This window comes from Corapipo altera, unplaced genomic scaffold, assembly GCF_003945725.1.
Source record: "Corapipo altera isolate COAL_440 unplaced genomic scaffold, ASM394572v1 1, whole genome shotgun sequence".
Classification (NCBI taxonomy): Eukaryota; Metazoa; Chordata; class Aves; order Passeriformes; family Pipridae; genus Corapipo; species Corapipo altera.
The window spans coordinates 10,761,819-10,779,700 of record NW_020884873.1 but is presented as its reverse complement, the minus strand read 5'-3'; the positions used below and the strand labels follow the sequence as shown (position 1 = coordinate 10,779,700).

General features: G+C 38.4%; 1 protein-coding gene across 4 annotated transcripts in view; it reads left to right on the top strand.

The window, feature by feature from the left end:
- The window catches only part of KIAA1549 (KIAA1549 ortholog), a 167,247-nt gene that overhangs the window by 91,677 nt on the left and 57,688 nt on the right, over positions 1-17,882 (top strand). For all 4 annotated transcript variants that reach the window (XM_027654792.1, XM_027654785.1, XM_027654810.1 and 1 more), the window contains 5 exons: positions 887-975; positions 6,637-6,814; positions 8,348-8,475; positions 9,823-10,006; positions 16,221-16,280. In XM_027654792.1, coding sequence (XP_027510593.1) covers positions 887-975; positions 6,637-6,814; positions 8,348-8,475; positions 9,823-10,006; positions 16,221-16,280 — 639 coding nt within the window. The remainder of the gene's footprint in view (positions 1-886; positions 976-6,636; positions 6,815-8,347; positions 8,476-9,822; positions 10,007-16,220; positions 16,281-17,882) is intronic.

The window sequence follows — 17,882 nt, the reverse complement described above, 5'->3', positions numbered from 1 at the left end:
TGTGTTTGCTTTTCTGGTGTTTTCCTACCTCTTCCTGGCTTGTTAACAAAACAATACCAGCAAACTAATCCAGGGCAGCTGCAGAAGTGCTGCATGTTCTGTGGTAAGCAACACATTTTACCCTTAAGATTTAATTGTAATATGTAAAACAGAATGAACATAATCTCATCCTCCAGGTATGTAAGTGATCTAGCTATGCTAGCGATGAGGAAGACTTTTTTTTTAAAGCTGTAATTTGAGTAGTTTTGTAGGCAAGTAACTGATGGAAAGTAACTGCAGGATGACAACATGACACTTCTCAGTTGTTTGCTTAACCCATAGTCAAAGTGGCAAGCGTGACTGTAACAGACATGACATCCATTGGGATGTGGGGATTTTAAAGCCCTTTCTTACTCTGTGGATATTCCTTTCATTAATTAGTGTCACATTTGTTTACTCTCTATTTAGGAGAAAAGTAGATCCATATTTTCTGTGGCTTTTTTCTGACCTCATCTGCATTCCATGCGTTGCCTACCGAACTTTTAACTGTGTTGTGGCAGCAGGCTTGTTGTGCACAGGTCAGACTGAGTGTGCTGTTACTTTCAGATCCCATTTGAGTACCTCAGTGGCTCTCTAGAAGATTCTTTTACTAGAATTTTAAAGACGTTAGATATGGAAAAACAAAATGGGAGAGAAAATAAACCTGGAGTGCCCTAAACTTTATGTACAGTCACTTTTTAGGATACAGTCACACCTTTACCTATTTCCTTGTCTGTTGTCTTACCTGTTTGATGCAGTTGATCTCATGACCTGCTTTTTCATGCATTACCCAATTGAAAATGCAGCTTTGAATCAAAACCCAACAGATGAAGCTAAAATGTATTTACTGACTGACATTAATTTCTAGTGCTGGCCCGAAGAGCTGTTCTACGAAATGTCAGTGAATCCATCAGAGAAGTGCTCAGAGTTCAGTTCAGGAGATCAGTAGAGCTGGAGGTAAGTGGTATGAAGTGGGCACAAGTACTCTTTGATCAGTGTCATACAATAGTGGGTTTAGTTCAGGCAAGCTGAAATGGTAATTCAAACAGTCCATGAGGTATTGTATCAGAGAGAGATTTAACTTGAATTTTAGTTGTGTTGTGGGTTGGGTTTTTTAATGTGAATGTGATGTCAGCTTTTTTACTTTTAGAATGTCATCATTTTCTAGGACAGATTTTTCTTGGTTTTGCCAGAGGTGAGCAAGAAGTGTCCAGACTCCACTGCTCACCTCCTTTGGCTGGTGAATTGAAACTGAACTGAAGAACCTTTACCCTTCGAAAAATTCTGTTCGTTCTGCTAGCTGATTATATACTTAGCAGTATAAATAAAACCAACCTTCTGCACAAACTTGTGCTATTTCATGTTGTAAGTGAGGCCATCAACAATTGCAGGGGAGGTGATGGAATCCCAAATGCGTGATTTGGCAGATGAAAAAAGCAGGTGAAAAAAATCAGGTGTGCAATCGTAAGACATTATTTTTAAGCCTTTAGATATGTGTAACTCCTGTCCTTCCCCCACTCATAGGGCTAGAAATTGCTGTGCTGTTGGGCTTTTCTGAAAGCTTCCTCTGCTTTGACACTCAAGGAATCTTCTTTGAACAATGTATCGGTGGTGTTTTCTAACCTCCAGGTGACTGTCTGGTTGAGATGAGGGTTAAAGTCTCTCTTCCCTACCTCTGTCTCAAACCCTCTGTCAGATGGGAAAAGACTGTAGAGGTAGTTTGGATGTACCTTTGTTGTACAATCATCTACTTCAACACTGGGGACAAAAGGAAATATTGTAATGGAATTGCTGGTGTTGATGAGGTTCAGCTGTACTTGCAGTTTTTCATAACTTTATTCATCTAGTTATCATAGTCCAGCACCACATTGTCTTTTCTGAGTCAATGATCTCATTTTCATTATGAAATTAACTCAATGTTGAGCATAACTTGAGTTTCTCCATACACAAAATCCCTTGGTGCCTTTAACTTCTGCACCTCCCATAATCACTGCACTCAGTAATTAAACAGCTCCTGCCTGAGAATATACCTCTCTACTACTCAGTCAAGATAGGAGTGTTATGAATTTCTGCCAAACTTCAGTTATAGTGAGCTGCCACTATGAATTATGTCTAGTTTAGCTCCTTTTGGCAATATCTGCTCATGAACTTTTTCAGGTCTTTTTATATAAGAGATTTTTCTTCTAGTTTATGAATTATACTTTCAGATTGTGCAAACTGGTGTAGTCAAGAGGTCAAAAGTTCATGAAGATACAACTACACTGATTTCCAGTGACCTTATGCAACTCAGTAATATGGAAGCACTTACCTTCTTAATATTAACAGCAGTTAGACAAAATCCATTGCTGAATATTTTCTGATTGGAACAAACGTTTGATATACTGTTTTGTATTTTTGCTCTTTAAATTCCTTCCTGTCATGCCTACTATTACCTTGTAAAGCTCTCAATAGGAGAAGCTTCTGAGAAGTCCTAAGGCTTCTCAGAAGTATCTGTTTTTATAAATAATTTAGTTAGTCTAGCTTCATTCTTTGCAAAATCTTTTTTATGAAAAGGAAGAAATATCTCTGTGGAATCAGTTTTGCTTATTTTATGCTAGAATGCTGCTGTCTTATGTGTTCTTTGTGATGCCTTGGGTGTGGGTTTTGCACTAAAAATAATCACTGGCAAATGTCTTCACCTCTAACAGTCAAATACTAACAAAACTGTTATTTAAAAAAAGAGCTGCCTGTAATAGCAGTATGTCAAATGGTGATGTAATGCAAAATTTTAAACAGAATTTGTCTATCTTGCTAAACTTAATTAGTCAAACAGACCTGACGTTTTTAGTTAAGAATACTCAGAAACCATGTGTATGTTTGCAAGTTATGGTATAGCTTCTCTAATCTGCTTTTTTACTGTGTCTCGTATTACAGCTCACAGATGTTCCCTTGCTGTGACGTAATGTACAGTGAATCAGGAGACAGTCTAGTTAAATTTGACTTTGTAGTAATATATGCTTTAAAAATAAAACTCGATGAATATAACTGCTGCTGACTTTAAATAGGAAACAAGTTTAACACTAAAAGGCAAACTAAAAAATTTTTTACCAACTTTTTCAGTTGCAGCTTTGGTCTCTCCTTTTTTATTATTTCAAACATTGTGAGTTGTTGAAGTGGAAGAAAAAAAAAAAAAAACAAGCTTGAATCCTGCCAAGTGGAAAAAAAAAAACTTTTTTCAATTTTTTCTTAGCAAAGGTCCTTACAGCAAAGTGAGAATAACCTAAAATTTCGAAGTTCTTTTCAGTTGGTCTCAATATATTGCATCTGCAAAAGAATAAGATGTAATGTCTGAATAAGAGTAATTTTTGTCAACTTTCTCTAATGTAAACCTTATGACACTTGGGTAAAATCTGTTATACAATGTTCCCTTGACTTGACTTGTTGCAGTGGGATGGGAAATAAAATAGTGTTGGCAGTGACTTGCTGCCAGGACCCCTGGTGCCATTAAGTTCATGCCAACAGGAAAAAGGTTTTTGCCAGCCTCATTTTTGCTTGGAAATTTTATCATGCGGTATAGTGTACACCTCAACCACTTTGTTGTTGTATTTAATGTGCAGTTTGGGGTGTGTTCTTAACCTATTGGGTTCTGTAATCCAAAATCAGTAAACTCTGCCTCCAAAGGAAGGAGTTCAGTTCATTGTCAGGCAGTTCAGTACTCCTTTCAGAGATGCCACCTTGTGGACTTGTCCTGGCTTCATCTCTGCTCACTGCTGCTGAAGTTCTGGCTGGTATCGTTGAGGTGTGTAAAAACAATGAGAATTGTTGCCTTAGGATCTTGAAGTGCATGGAAGCAGAAGCGTTGATTCATTTTTAAAACCTGTAAGCCTTTGTAGTCCATGTTCAGGAAGTTAAACACTCTCTGCAGGTTCTTTACAGGATGCCTAATAAGGTGGTAGTGAGGAAATTGGTTGTTCATGCTTTCTGCCAGATGTTTACACAGCATAGTACAGTGCAGTGTAGGCATGGATTAGATTGTGGCAAAGGTGCATCTAATCAAATATTTCGGCAGACAGTAATTCAATAGGAAATGCTTAGGGAACATCATAAGGGACAGAGTAAGGATACAGTGATATTTTTCCTAAATACTCTTCTAGCCTCTAGTAAACTGAGGCTTGAAAACTTTTTGTACTAACCGCACTCTCTCCTGTGAGGGTAGCTGGGAATGAGACAGGTTGTATCCTGAAAACAGCAGAGTTGGGTTAGATGTGCTTTGGAGAAGGGTTAGCTTAACTTTAGGTGTTGTAGGGGTTCTCTGCTCCTACTGAAGGTTTCTACTTTTGCTGTGGGAATGGCTCCACAGTGCACGTGAAGTTTTGCACGTTTTTCTGACTTTCTGGCCCAAAGTGGTAAGGTAAAAAGTTTGTACTTGTTTAATGTAAGAAATCTGTGCTTGTGTACTTTAATAGGTGATACTCTAAAATGTGAGTGGTTCAGCTACCTAATTTACTTGCACCTTGCTGTCCTGGTAGTAGAGGTGAAACTTCCGAGAGAGAGTTGGATGGACAGCTGGGTTTGTGAACCATTAGAGCTGTGCCAAGAGCAGCTATTCTCATTCATGAATCACAGATTGAGAGTCATGAGCTGTGCTCATCTATCCTAGGTAAATTTGTAGACTTCTTTGTGAATTAGCTTGTAGGCTGGCATGGGTCTGTTATTTCTGTCATATGAATTAGGTTGTAGAGAGCTAACTCTAGACAACCCTGTTATATCTCAAGCAGAAATAACTATTGTTTTGACTTGTAGTTGTTCTAATCTGCCTACCTCAAAATTACTGTTAGAAGTGGGGGTTTTTTTGATGTCCTTTCTGGAGTTGCTGCAACTTTTCTGGTGCAGTGAAGCACCAAAGGGAACAAGTGTTAGCTGTTAAGCTGAAAAAATTAATGCAAAATTCCAGGGGGGATGTTCAGGCTACCCTGGCCTCTAGGGTGCAGTGCAGCCAGTCAGAGATGGAGGCAGCTGAGTTAGTTATCAGACCTTGCTTTCGTGTCTGAAATACCTAACTAGTGCATAAGTACATGCTGGCTGCACTAGGCCTCTCTTCCTCAGCATATATTCCTTCAGAAATCACCAGCAAATTGTCACTGAAATTTGTAATTCTAATTCCTCTTTTTCTTGCCTTTTAAGTAGTCTCGTTTGCAAGTAATGGGCAACTTCTTTTGCCATGTGTTCCCCATTATAACTGCTGTTTCCATTTGACAAACTGAAGCTGCAGAGATTATTTCATCATGAGATAAAAGAATAAAATTTCAGATAAGAGGAACTGAAAAGAGCTGTGCACATTATTCATATCAAACAAATTTGAGTTTTATGGGTCTAAATCCATTTAAAATAAAAGCTGGATGTTGCATATATTTGTGGACTAAGAAGGAAGAAAGGCATAATGAGCAGCATAGATTATTTTTCTCATTTCCTTCTGCTGCTGAGGTACTTTCTTCTGATGAAGATGAGCTCTCTGAAATGCATGCTTTTTAGAGGACAGGAAAGAGCTGCTTGCTGTCTCATCTAAACAGCAGTTGCCATCACTTTATACTACAGCAGAAATACCAGTAAGAAATATGTGGGTCACAATTTAAGCAACACTGTGCTTTTCTATAAGGCTGATTCTGAAGCTGAAGGTATCTAACAAATCCTTCACCATCACAGCACCTGGAAGGTGCTAGCATCTCTTCATCTAAGAGATGCTATTCATATTTATTAGAAACTTGAGGTCTCTAGGTTATTTATCTGTGAGACCATCATGTTGGACACCTCAAAGTATTTTGAAATGTGACTGCCTGTGGGAAATATAGCAAACTGAGGGAATAAACCAAAGAAGAAGAAAATAATGCTGGGGAAATAAACCGCTTCAGTTTGTTCTTACTTAGGTGACTGAAAAATAGTAGAAAATAGTGTCTGCATGGAAACATCCATCAAGGTTTATATTAAAATCTCACTTCTTTTGCATGATGTGTAAGGCTTCTCAGGGTTTTTAAGAAGACTCAAAGTCAAGATGTGAATTGGAAGAGGAAAATTGTAATTGTGGTAACTGTGTTGAAATAAGCAGATAGAAGTGTTCCCTGGAAGAAAGTGTTCTCGAGTGTGAAAATTATATCCATAAAACATAGGTTATGTGTTTTTTACTCCTTGTGTGTCACATGTGAGTGGCATAGGAGATATTCACTAGGCAGTATATGACTGAACTGCAGAAGCTATGCAAGCAGTTCAGTAAGTAAACAGAAATTTTGTACGGAAAATATTATGTACTCCAGGGGAATGCAGGCGAGGGGGAGTGCTACTGTGTGGGGATGTGATAAATCAAGAAACGTTGAGGTTGGTGTGTTGTACTGAAGAGATTCTAGTAGTTGTACCTAGCACAGGGGAGTTGCCTCTCAGATGCAACAGTGGAGCAGAGGCTGCAAGGCACAGCACTAACAGAGTGCGTGTGCTTCTGCTGCTCTTTGAAAATAAAGATTACGGTTTCCTACCTCTTGACAATGTGGCTTTGAACTGCCTGAGACTATGTAGGTCTGAAATGTTGCCAAATTTAACATTGAAGTTTTGTTATTTTTTTAATTTCTGATTCTTTTTTTTTTTTGGTAGGTTTATAAAATTTCCCCCAAATTTGCTTTCTTGGTGACATCAGGTCCTTTTGTTTACACGGCAATAGCTGTCATAAATGTGCTTGTGAACAGCAGTCTGCTTCGTGGTGAGGCTCCCATGATCCTCTCACTGCATCCTTCTTTCACTGTGCCAGACAACAGATTTCAAGTTCAGACAGGTGAGTACCTCCTGATACAAAGAGGGGGAAAGGTAGCTTCATATTGATTCACACTTCTTCACTTGTGATTACGCATGCAAGATTGAGTCAAAACCCTGTGTTCTACTGTTGTGAATCTTAATTCTACATTTTTAGTGACAGACTTGACAGGTCCGTGGTTGAGAGATGATAAATTGTAAACTGCTAACCCCATAATTTCATGATTTTTTCAGGAATTTCTTTTTTAGTACATTGCGAAATAGATGTGCTCTTTTTCTTGCTTCAAAAGGCAAGAAGAGAAAAATATGCTGTGAAATATTTATTCATAAAATCATAGTGCAGCTACTTTGTAATACTTGTGTCAAGTTTCAAATTAAGTTCATGTTAAATGCTACTTTTTTGTGTTGTCATAATGTAGGAGAATTGGTGAGCAGGAGGATTGATTGCTCATGTATGTGAGCAGTAGGATTGCTTATGTAGTATTTAACTTTCCATGGCTGTTGTATTGCAGCAGTTTATGGGAAGTTCATGACTACTAATAATCTAAAGCAAAATAGCACCCGTGTAACAGATTTTGAGAATCAATGGTGTCATTTAAAATCTTCCAAGTCCTATTTGCATGATAAAACTGCCTGCCTGGTTGGTTGACTGTGTAATGAGGTAGTGACAGGGATTGAGCATACAGGCAGAGAGGTAATAAATGTCAGTATAGTACTGTTATTTGGGTATGTTTCATTTGTTGGTTTTGCTTTTGTTAATAATTGTATTGCAAGACATGACTTCTTCAACTGTGCAGGTGTGATGTCTTTTTCCACTGCTTAACATGGTTATATAGATAGGCAGTTGACATATTTTCTGTTCTTGAACCTGGTATAACATTGCTATTAGGGTCTGTAACCTAATATGGCTTTTTTTGGGTAAGACTATGTGGAAATCCACAGACGTGCATGTAATTAAGTCTGTGTACCTTATCACATTCTCCTATGCTCAGTGTTTCTCTCCTGTGCTCGCTCTTTCTCTCCTCTGAAAGACTTTAAAATGTATCTAAATTTAAAAGATGATGTGCTAATTTAGTGTTTTGAAAGTGTTAGGCTGATGCTAAAGTGCAGTAATGGACCCAAGATATGTTTTTTTAGACAAGCTAAATACTTGTATTTCAGACTACAAGCAAAAGATATTTGTTGCTTTTTTTCCTGAAGATTTTCATGGAGCTGTTGGGTACTAGGGATTTCAGTGAGGCCAATTTAGTGTTCAAGTCATGTGAAGTTAACCACATGTATAAAGTGAAGGTCTTTTAGTATACAGGAGGAAACAGCAGGTATTTTGTCACTAGTATCTTTCAGTAATCTAATTACTGCTGCAACAGATATTAGTGAGTTGAGAATTTACTGCAGCAGCACAAAATGTATTTTTCCTGTATTTTTACCCAGTGTTTCTGAATAAGTCCAGAGCTCCGTGAAAAAAAAAAGATAGCCCTTTGGATTCTGTTGCTTGTTTCGTTCTCTCTCGTGGAAATACTTATCTGCAGGAATAATGTGTGCCCTTTGTCTTCAGTGCTTCAGTTTGTACCTAGAAACATGGATATTGGGTTCTGCAACTTTAGCCAGCGCATTGAGAAAGGGCTGACAATGGCATTCCTGGAGGTGAACAAACACCAGGAGTTCTACAACTTCACTGTGCAGGTGAGAAGATAAGCATGTTTTGTGTCTGTCCCTTTTTTCCTCACCTTTGCTTGTCCTGTGTTTCATCCAGACAGTAAAATGAGTTAGGTGTTCACTGACTGCAACTTGCACATATCCCCCTGGTTTCAAGCTTTTTGAAAGACTGACCCAAGAGGATGATTTATATGCAAAAGCATTATTGAATATGATAGGGTTTGTAGCTTTTCAAATAAAAACTGTTCCAACCCTTATCAAAATAATTCCCGTCAGATATTACTGTAAGAGAGTACGGTGTAGTTAGAAAGTTTTTGTTGGAAGACAACTTTCAGGTCTCATTGCCATGCAGGGATCCTGTGAAGGAATATAGGAGTTATATGCACTCTACCATCACGTGACCAAACATACTGGTTGCTTCTGAGGTATAGAAATACTTGCAGTATATGATATCTCTGACAGCTGCTGCTGGAACTTCATACATGACAGGTATTGCATATGTGCTGGGTGCTGAATCACACAGTAGAGGTTAAAACTCCCTGAAAAGTCAGTAATTCAGTTTGATGAGACCAACTCCCTCTTCTGAGTTCTTAAATTTAATCTAACTTTGTTGCAATACCAAAATCAGTAAAAATTATATCATGTTGTTTAACTGACACCATAAATGTCTATCTGTGGTACCCTGAGATAAAATCAGGAGGAAAAATGGCATAAACTTTATAGTACATAAGGTACTGTGTAGTACATATAGAAAAGGGCTCAGAACTGTACAAATGAATGACACAGTGTGACTGCATAGACTGAAGACAGAACATGCAGAATCATTTCTTGGACAATCAGCTTAGAAAACTTATTTTAAATACTTCCTGACTGTCTAGAGGAGGTTTATCTACATGAATGCAGCTGCTATGTACATTGGTGCCAAAGTAAGGCTTCTAACCAGTGGTGGGTTCTGGGTGTGCATGGTGCAGGAGGTTTTAACCAAGAGATCATCCATTTTCAGAATGTTTCTTTACTGTGATTCCTTCCTGTCTGTTCCATGCAGTTTGGCATTCATCTAAGACTTTTTTTACAACTAGATCTATTTTGCTGACTGTCTTGCTAGGTGGTTTTTTTCATCATTTTCTGGAAGGTAGCTTTCAGATCATTCTGGATTATGACTGACTTTAAAGGATAACTCTTAGAAGAGGAATTCACATGTAACTTTGCCTCTTCTGAGACTCAACAGGCAGAACCAATCTGGAACAGATGTTCCTCTGTTTTGATGTGAATTGTCGCTTTTTCATATTAGGTGGGGAAAAAAGCCTGTAAAGGAATGAATGAAAATGCCAGTGACTTGATTTTGCTGACCCTGTTTCAATCCTGTCTTTTCAGATACTGAACATAACTCTGATCAGGCCTGGGGTAGCATTTCGGCAAGGCCCCGTGAGCATTGTTTTTGCCATCCGAGATAGATACGGTTTTCTAAATGGATCCGAAGTCAGTGAGCAGCTGAGGAACTTGTCTGTGGTGGAGTTCAGCTTCTATCTGGGCTTTCCTGTGCAGCAAATTGCTGAACGTGAGTACTTGCTGTTAACCAGTGCTGCAAAATACTTCTTTCTAGCATCTTTCCTCTCTACAATTTTAAAGTAATTTTGAGCATAAGAGATAATACACGTTGGAGTACATAACTTGTATCATGAATTCTGCAGAGCAAATCTGTGCCACTTTCTGCTCACATATTGGTGATACAGCAGCTTGTTGCTTTTGTCATCATAACTTTCCTTTTGTGATGGGCCAGTTGTGTTTAACCTTGGCTTCATTAGTCCCCTGGTCTTAGTTCAGATTAAAAAAAAAAAAAAAAAAAGAAAATCACTCACATTATTGCTGTGAAGAGCAATCCAAGGTGTGTCTCTGTGAGTATGTCTACAGAGGCCTTTGCTGCTTCTCAACAGGGTTTACTACCTTGGGCTTTCTGTAGCACTTAACTGTGTCTCTGACTTTTAGAAGACCTAGGACACTGGCCACATAAGCTTTTATTTGCCCCTATAGTCTGTCTAAGTTACCTGTTATTCAGCAGTAGTTCTTTTTTTGAGTAGTCTACTATGTTTTAAGGTATTATCTTTTGAGTATCTCTCTCACTTTTCATGTACAATTTGCATTGCAAATAATTTTTTTCAGACCGTCGTCATCCTAAACTTGGATGAATAGGCACTACCTGCCTAGCAGAGCTTGCTTGACATGCAGCCTTGACAACTCAGGTTTGGTTAGATTTTTCAGATGACTCATGAATTATAAGCAAGATCATGAGAGAATAGTACTTGCTTTTCCCTTCTGGTGGGTGTTACTGTTAACTCAGTCCATTAATTCCCTGCTTCTCCTATGTCACTTTGCTTTCCAGTGCAGATTTTTAATTTTTGGAGTTATTTCTATGAGCTGTAGAGGTGCATAACATCTAACACAGTGAGTTTTGCAATACAGTTAAACATCTAGTGGAAAATTAGGCCTGATGCTAGCTGATGTTCAGTATGCAGCTGTGTATGTCAGTGAAGATACTATAAAGAGATTGACTGTCAACAGAAATTGCTCTACTTAACACCTTTCAGTCTGTGTAAGATGCACAGGATACTTCCCCATTTCCTAGAAGTAATTTAGAAGTACTAATTTTTTGAAGCTTTTTATTTTAATGTTTCAGTAATTTTGATCCCTTTACTACCATACTCAATTTAAAAATGTATGAGGTTGTTGACTCATTTTCTTTAAGCGTTTCTGCTCTCATTTGGTCTCACATAGAGTGTGTGCTTGTGCAGTGGTAGCTGTACTTAATGGAGCCTGTGCAGTGGTAACTGTATTTAATGCAACCAGGACCAAAAGTCTTGAGAATCCCTGTCCATAAATGACTAGCATTTCTTTTGTTCTTGCGAGGCTACAGAACGTCTCAGGTTGTGGGATTGTGGTCTTTTTTTCCCTCACTGAATTCAAATTAAATGTTGCTCTTGCCTTGATTGCTTGAAAGACAGCTCTCTTTACTCTGTGTCATCTCTTTTAAACATTTGACCTAGAATTTATTTAGTTTTTGGTCTTTTGGGTAATATTTTTGATTGTGGGGCTTCTTTTCTCCTGTGATATACTACATTTGGTCTTACAGTTTTCAGTTTTGTCCACGTATTCTGAAATTATGATTTCTAGTGCATTTGCAGGTTGCCCCTTGCTGCAAATACATCTTTTGGATTATGCAATGGAACTACAGTGCAATTAAGTGATAAGAATTTCTACCAAGGCCAGTGTATCCTGAAAGAGAAGGTGGTCATAGAGGAAAAGTGTTCCTATTGAAAATGCATGTACACTGTTCTCCTTGGGGTCGGAACTAGATGATCTTTAAGGTCCTTTCCAACCCATACAATTCTATGTTTCTATTTTTTTTCCTTTTTTGATGGTACTGAGGAAATTTGAAATTTCTTTAATGCTTGTAGCAGGAGCTCTACCTGTGTTACCTGCATGTGTATAGTGCCTGGTGATGATTCCAGAGCAATGGTGGTGGAGTCCTGTGGTAGCTCACATGTCAATGAGAAAGCCAAGTAAAGTAGAAAGAGTGAGGAGGTCAAGATTTTTAGGAACAATGAGGTCTTCCCAAAGTTTGCAATGTAGAAAACATGTGGATTTGGTGGATATGGCATCCTAAATAAGGGAATATCTTGTCAGTATTTGACTTGCTTGTTGTCAGAGGAGCTCACATTTGCTGTAGATTGAGCCCACTGCAGGACAGCACATTTTGGTTTGAATTGCTCTAATTTGGTCTCAGTAGTGCCTTGATGTGTTTGTAGCCACTGTTCTGGAATACCAGATATGGTACTGTTTGATAAGTTGGCAAAGTGGGAACACAGTTTCTCATACTATTAGACCTATGGGACCATCTGTCAGTGAGCTCAGCATTAATGACTGTAGCTCAAACACTTTTGTCAGTGAGTCAACCACACCCAGTTATTTTTAGCTGTTTCTGCTGTTGTTTGCACTGTTGCTGTGACTGTATTTTGAGCCTAAGGATTTTAGATCTTCAGTATCCAGAGCCAGAAATCCTGTCCAAAGGCTCAGCAGCACTGGGCAGATCCTTCTTGAGACATCTTATTCAACAGTCTGTTGAAGGTGACCAACAGCCAGATCCTCAAAGCTACTTTGGCAGGAAGGTGCCTCAATGTTTTTGTTTCCTAGGCCCTGAAATCTCTGCATTCATGGTCTGCCTTGGTCCACCAAGCAGTTGTAGCAGTGAAGGTGTTCTGAAGGTCTTCCTTAGATAGACAACTGCTTTGGTCTGTGCACATTAATATGCAGCCCTCTATTTTCAGTAGGAGTTTTTCTGAGAATCACGGATATTCACATATAAACAATTTACGTATGTTATTGTTTCTTTGTAAATATGAAATGTTCCATACCATACTGTTCTATGCCGTTTGTGCCTTAGTTATCAGGCATGCTAACAGTTAATACTCTTGGTGGTGACTTTTCTTTTTCCCCTTTAGGACTCTGTATATGATTTTATAGCCTGAATCTGAAAAAAAAGAAAATATTTGTAGGTGAGCTGAACTGTCAGGGCTCAACTCCCAGCTTCGGGGGTTGAAGTTGATTCATACTGAGGAAAAGCTGCTTGTGCAGCTCCACACTGTTAAGTGAAGTGAGACCTTCGCATCAATATCCTGAATATGAGCCTTGTTGGAAGAAATCTATTTGCTCCCTACCACTTGTTGTTTTGCATTGCCTTTCACACACAGTCCTCTCACTGTTTTTATTCATGTAAATATAACTGATTATACTTTTAACTGTGTGGATTGTCCCTGTGCAGTACATCATTAGCACCAGGAATTTTTTGTCTGCTTTTTTCCCCACTCAGAGTCAGGATCAGTAGTGAAAGTTGCTAGTTTGACAGAATTGGACTGTTCTGTACAGGAATAGGGCTGTTGAAATGACCAAACCTGGAAACTTCCAGACTTTCTTCTTTCCTCACAAGACTTCTAGGTGACTTCAGCAACATACTTATATTCAAATGTTAGGTTTACACCTTCCAGCATGCTTATTTTATGTTGTCCACCTTATATTTCATGTTTCAGACTGTAAGTTGGTTAGATGGTCATGACCTACGTGTCAACAGAAAGAAAACCAAGTTTAATCACAGGTTTTGGGTGCTAGTTCATTAAAAATAATAGGAAATAACGTATTTATTATCCTTTTATGGCTGGAAAATGTCTTGAAGGACAGGCAGAGGCTAGCTGTGGAGTTGATGAGCAGCATTTGCCTTCATGAACTTCCCCTGAATAAATCTCTTTGTTTTTATTATGACTTTAAATAGAGAGAGTTGCCTTGGGACTTGCTATTTTTTCAGTGCTAAGTAGCACTTTGATGCATGTCATCTATTTTGGCTGTCATAGAGATATTGCAAGGCCAATAGGATAGTATGAAATTGTATGATACGGTCCAAGGACTGCAGAAATATTTGGCAGTTTTTTTCTGGGTGGATTTTGGATCAGGCTTTTAACAGACACAGTGTGTTACTATTGCTCACACCCCCGGTATTTGCATGGAATCTTATTATTCAGTTAATACCTTCTTTTCCCAAATACTGCATTCCCTCCATGCTTTTTATTACCATTCCTCCATTTATGAGAAATAAGAACAATCAACATAATACAGGTTCTATCCTGCGTGGTCCCACACATCTCTGTAGGAGAGAGTCAGAGATCCTTGGAGCATCTGGCAAAGGCCACACTGCCTGAGTGATGTGCTTCAGCCTGCTGTCAGTGGGTCTCTGGGTGACTGGGTGACCCTTTGCCTTTTCAGTCAGCGTTGAATCGATGCTGTTACACGGTATGGTGCTTCAGGGCTGCCTGTTAGAATCTCCTAATGATGCTAGCATCTACTTCATTAATGCATCTATAGTCATTAGCAGACCAGCTGCAATCTAACTAATAATTGCATTTTGTCTATCCAGCTTCCCCCTCAGAATAACAATCAGTTTGTGCTGTTTAAATTGTTAGTTCCAGGGGACATTAGAAATCTTGCAAATATGATCTTACTGCAGTGCTGAGACTCCAGATGAGCTCATAATCTGACCACGTGTGTTAGTGGGACACATGAGTGACCTGTGGAATAAGAGTTGGAACCTGGATTTGCTTCTGAGCACTTCTCAGTTGTAGAAGTGTCCATTATTTCATGCATTCCTCTTCGTGTTTTAGAACTCAGCCTTAGTTGCTGATGATCACAGCACATCTTCCTTTTCAATGTCAAGATTTTCTGCTCAAGTTGGTTTATTTTTAAATTGCATTAATTCTGTGAAAAGTTTAAGTGAATAGTCACCCAGCAATTTGCATGAATTAAATCATTTTCAAGTACTAATTAGAAAAAGTGTGAAGAGCACATTAAGTATTGAAGCAAAACATGATTTTGGTTTAAAAGAAGAAAAAACTCACAACTGCAAGTGGTTCAAAGCATTATGGTCACTGTAAGGTTTTTATTTCCTTATCATGCTCTTTCCATGCTTTGGAAAACAACAGATTCAGTTTAGTTTATGTTTTTTTGTTCAGGTTGTATATCTAAATTGAAGTAAACAATTCTGTGACCAGAATAAATAGAATTCCAGTCTAAAAGCTACAATCAGAAGAATCAAGTAGCAGGATGCTAAAAATAAACGTGTGTGTTTAAATGGACTGTAAGGTGCTTTCTGTGTGTCTGAGAGTTTTGGAAATTTCTGCTTCTCTAAAACATGCGATAGTGGCAAACTATTCTACAACTGAAGACATCTTTACTCTAAATTGATCCAGCATGGACCAGGTCATTTAATTGTCATTTAATTGTGCTGCATTCTTTCTATCCATGAAATGGTTTAAAAATTAACCTTTGTATAATGCTTAGCAAACTGCATCTGGATTAAATATTTTGAGAAAGTTAAGACCGTTCCTTTTCCATATTGCCGTAGTGAAGCTTAAAACTTCCCTTGAGGAAACTGTTGGCCCAGCCCCCATCTTCATTTCTTTCCCAACATGTCTTTACTGCTCTCCAGTGGAAACCTTGGGAAAAATCTTATCCATACTGAAGTCAGTAGAAATAGATATTTTTACTTCACTGGAGCAAGGATTTTACTCTGGAGCAGTGGTTTTTTGGAAAAATTTAGAAATTAAGCTTGAACCCACCAAGCCAAACACAAAAGCCCATGACGTTGGTCTGTAGCAATGTTTCTACCTCCACTTATTTGTGTTTGGGCTTTTTTTCATATTTTTTTTGTTTTGTTTTTTAAATCAAGGTGGTGGGCTTTTTTTAAATGCTTCCCCCTGCACAGGTCTGGAACACAGATCATATATATTTAGTTCCCTGCTTTACATTTAGTGCTTCCATGTAGTTTCTGCCTCAGAGAAGGTCTTATTTTCATCCTGAGACACTCATGAGTTGCCTCATTGCCCTTTGAGCAAAAGTATGATCCTGCAGCTAGCTCAGTAAGAGTCAGAATTCAGACAGTGAGCTTTTAAATTTCTAGGAGCAATGACCTCAGTGCAGCAGCTTGAAATCTTTCCCATAATAAATCTGACTGTTTCAGTTAGCTTCTTTTTGTTAGAGACAAACTGGGGAGTGTACGTGGAGCACTTTCCTTACCGTTGTGTCTGCATTGCCTCAGGAGCAGTAATGCATCTGTGTAAATAAGATGCTTGCTGACAGTATAAATTATGAAGTGGCTTCTTTTTTTGTGTCTGTTATGTTGTTGAGAATACTGTTCTTATGGATGTTTTTCCTCCATTCTGTTTTTTCCTCAGCCTTTCATTATCCAAAGCTTAATGTGTCTCAGTTGATGAAATCTTCCTGGGTGAGAACAGGTATGTACAGTCTGAGTAAGTAAGAGTGCAATTATGTTTATTAGTGGGATAACTAGCCTACATAAATATTGATAGCTTGGGGTGCTGCAATTTTATGAGGTAATAAATGTCTGAGCTGAAGAAATTCTAAAACCAAAGGCCTAGTGACCTGGAATATCTGAGAAATGTAATTCCCTGGTCTAGAATTAACTACTGCAAATCCTTGATAATGCATGCAAAGCAGTTTTTGTCTATAAGGCAGTTCATTCTTCATGGAACAACTCAGACTGTCAGGCATAAAGTGTCTGCTCTGCATGCTGCCAATATGTCACATTGATTTTTAGGTTTTTATTTTGTTTTAAGTGAAAATTAAAATTTTACTTGCGTGGCATTTTCTACCAAAACATGTCAGGAATAAAACAGAGCGAAACAGTACATGAAAGAGTTTCATCACATTTCATTGATCTCTTCTGATTCATCTATGGAAGGTCCCTCCCACCAAAGTCTTCTGAATGTTTTATTCTGTCATTCACAGATGTGGTTGAGCTGTCACCTTTAGATGCTCAAAGGCTGTTGAGGTTGTCTGCATGCTGTAGGTCCTACCTGCTGCTTTTAAGCCTAAATGGTGACCAGCCTGTGCCTATCAAACTGGCTCTTAGAGTGCAGGTGTCCCACTGTATACACCTTTGTCTTACTACAGCTTTATCACCTGTAGTTCACCTATTGCATAAACTTACCTTTTTTTCAGGCGTCTCTGTCTCCTCTCACCAGTGATCACTTTTTAAGCAGGAAATGAAGTTGTAGCTTAATTTCTGAAGTCCATGCCATTTGTTTTACAGAAGAAAAATTTAGAATTTCAGATAATGCTCACTAACAGGAGAGTGTGTCTAATATCCAATGTGTGTGTCTAATATCCAATGTCCCTTCCTTAGGGATTTATGTTGGCTTTTTTTCTAACACTCCCTCCCGCTTCTGCTCAGCCTTACGTTTGTCCCTTGCTGCTGGAAGTTCCCTTACATCTTGCAGTAAGAAAAGAGTTCTTCCAGCTCAGAAATCATGTCCCCTTGGATTTTTATAAACTACCTGACTGTAAGATTTTGAAAGCTAATTGCAACAACTTTTCATTTTGCTGTAGAGGAATTTTTTTTGCAATCCCAGTTCTTGAAGGCAGTCTGGGAAGAGCTAGAAGATTTTGGCTGGATCAGTCCTTTCAGTCAGTGTATTGTATTGTAAGGGTAATGAATCATGACACAGGGAAACGACAGAATTTTTGCATGTAAAGGTTTCTAATATCAAGTTACTCAGATATATGTACATGTTTCCCAATAGTCATAAAACACTGGGATATGCAGTGTTCTCTGTAATTCTCCCTCTCACTCGTAGAATACAATTCATGCTATTGAGCATAATTTGTTGATACTGAAATCCAATACATAGGCAAGAACAGTTTTCAACTTGGTGTATATAATAGCCTTAGGTCACTGTCTAAATATTTTGCAATTTAATTCTGAGATACTTAGTCTGTGATTGAATTTAGAAGACAGGTGCTGTTGATCTCTGTGAGAAATCAAGAAAATGTTTCCTTTTTCTGACATATGCAGTGAAAAGCTTTACATTGAAAAA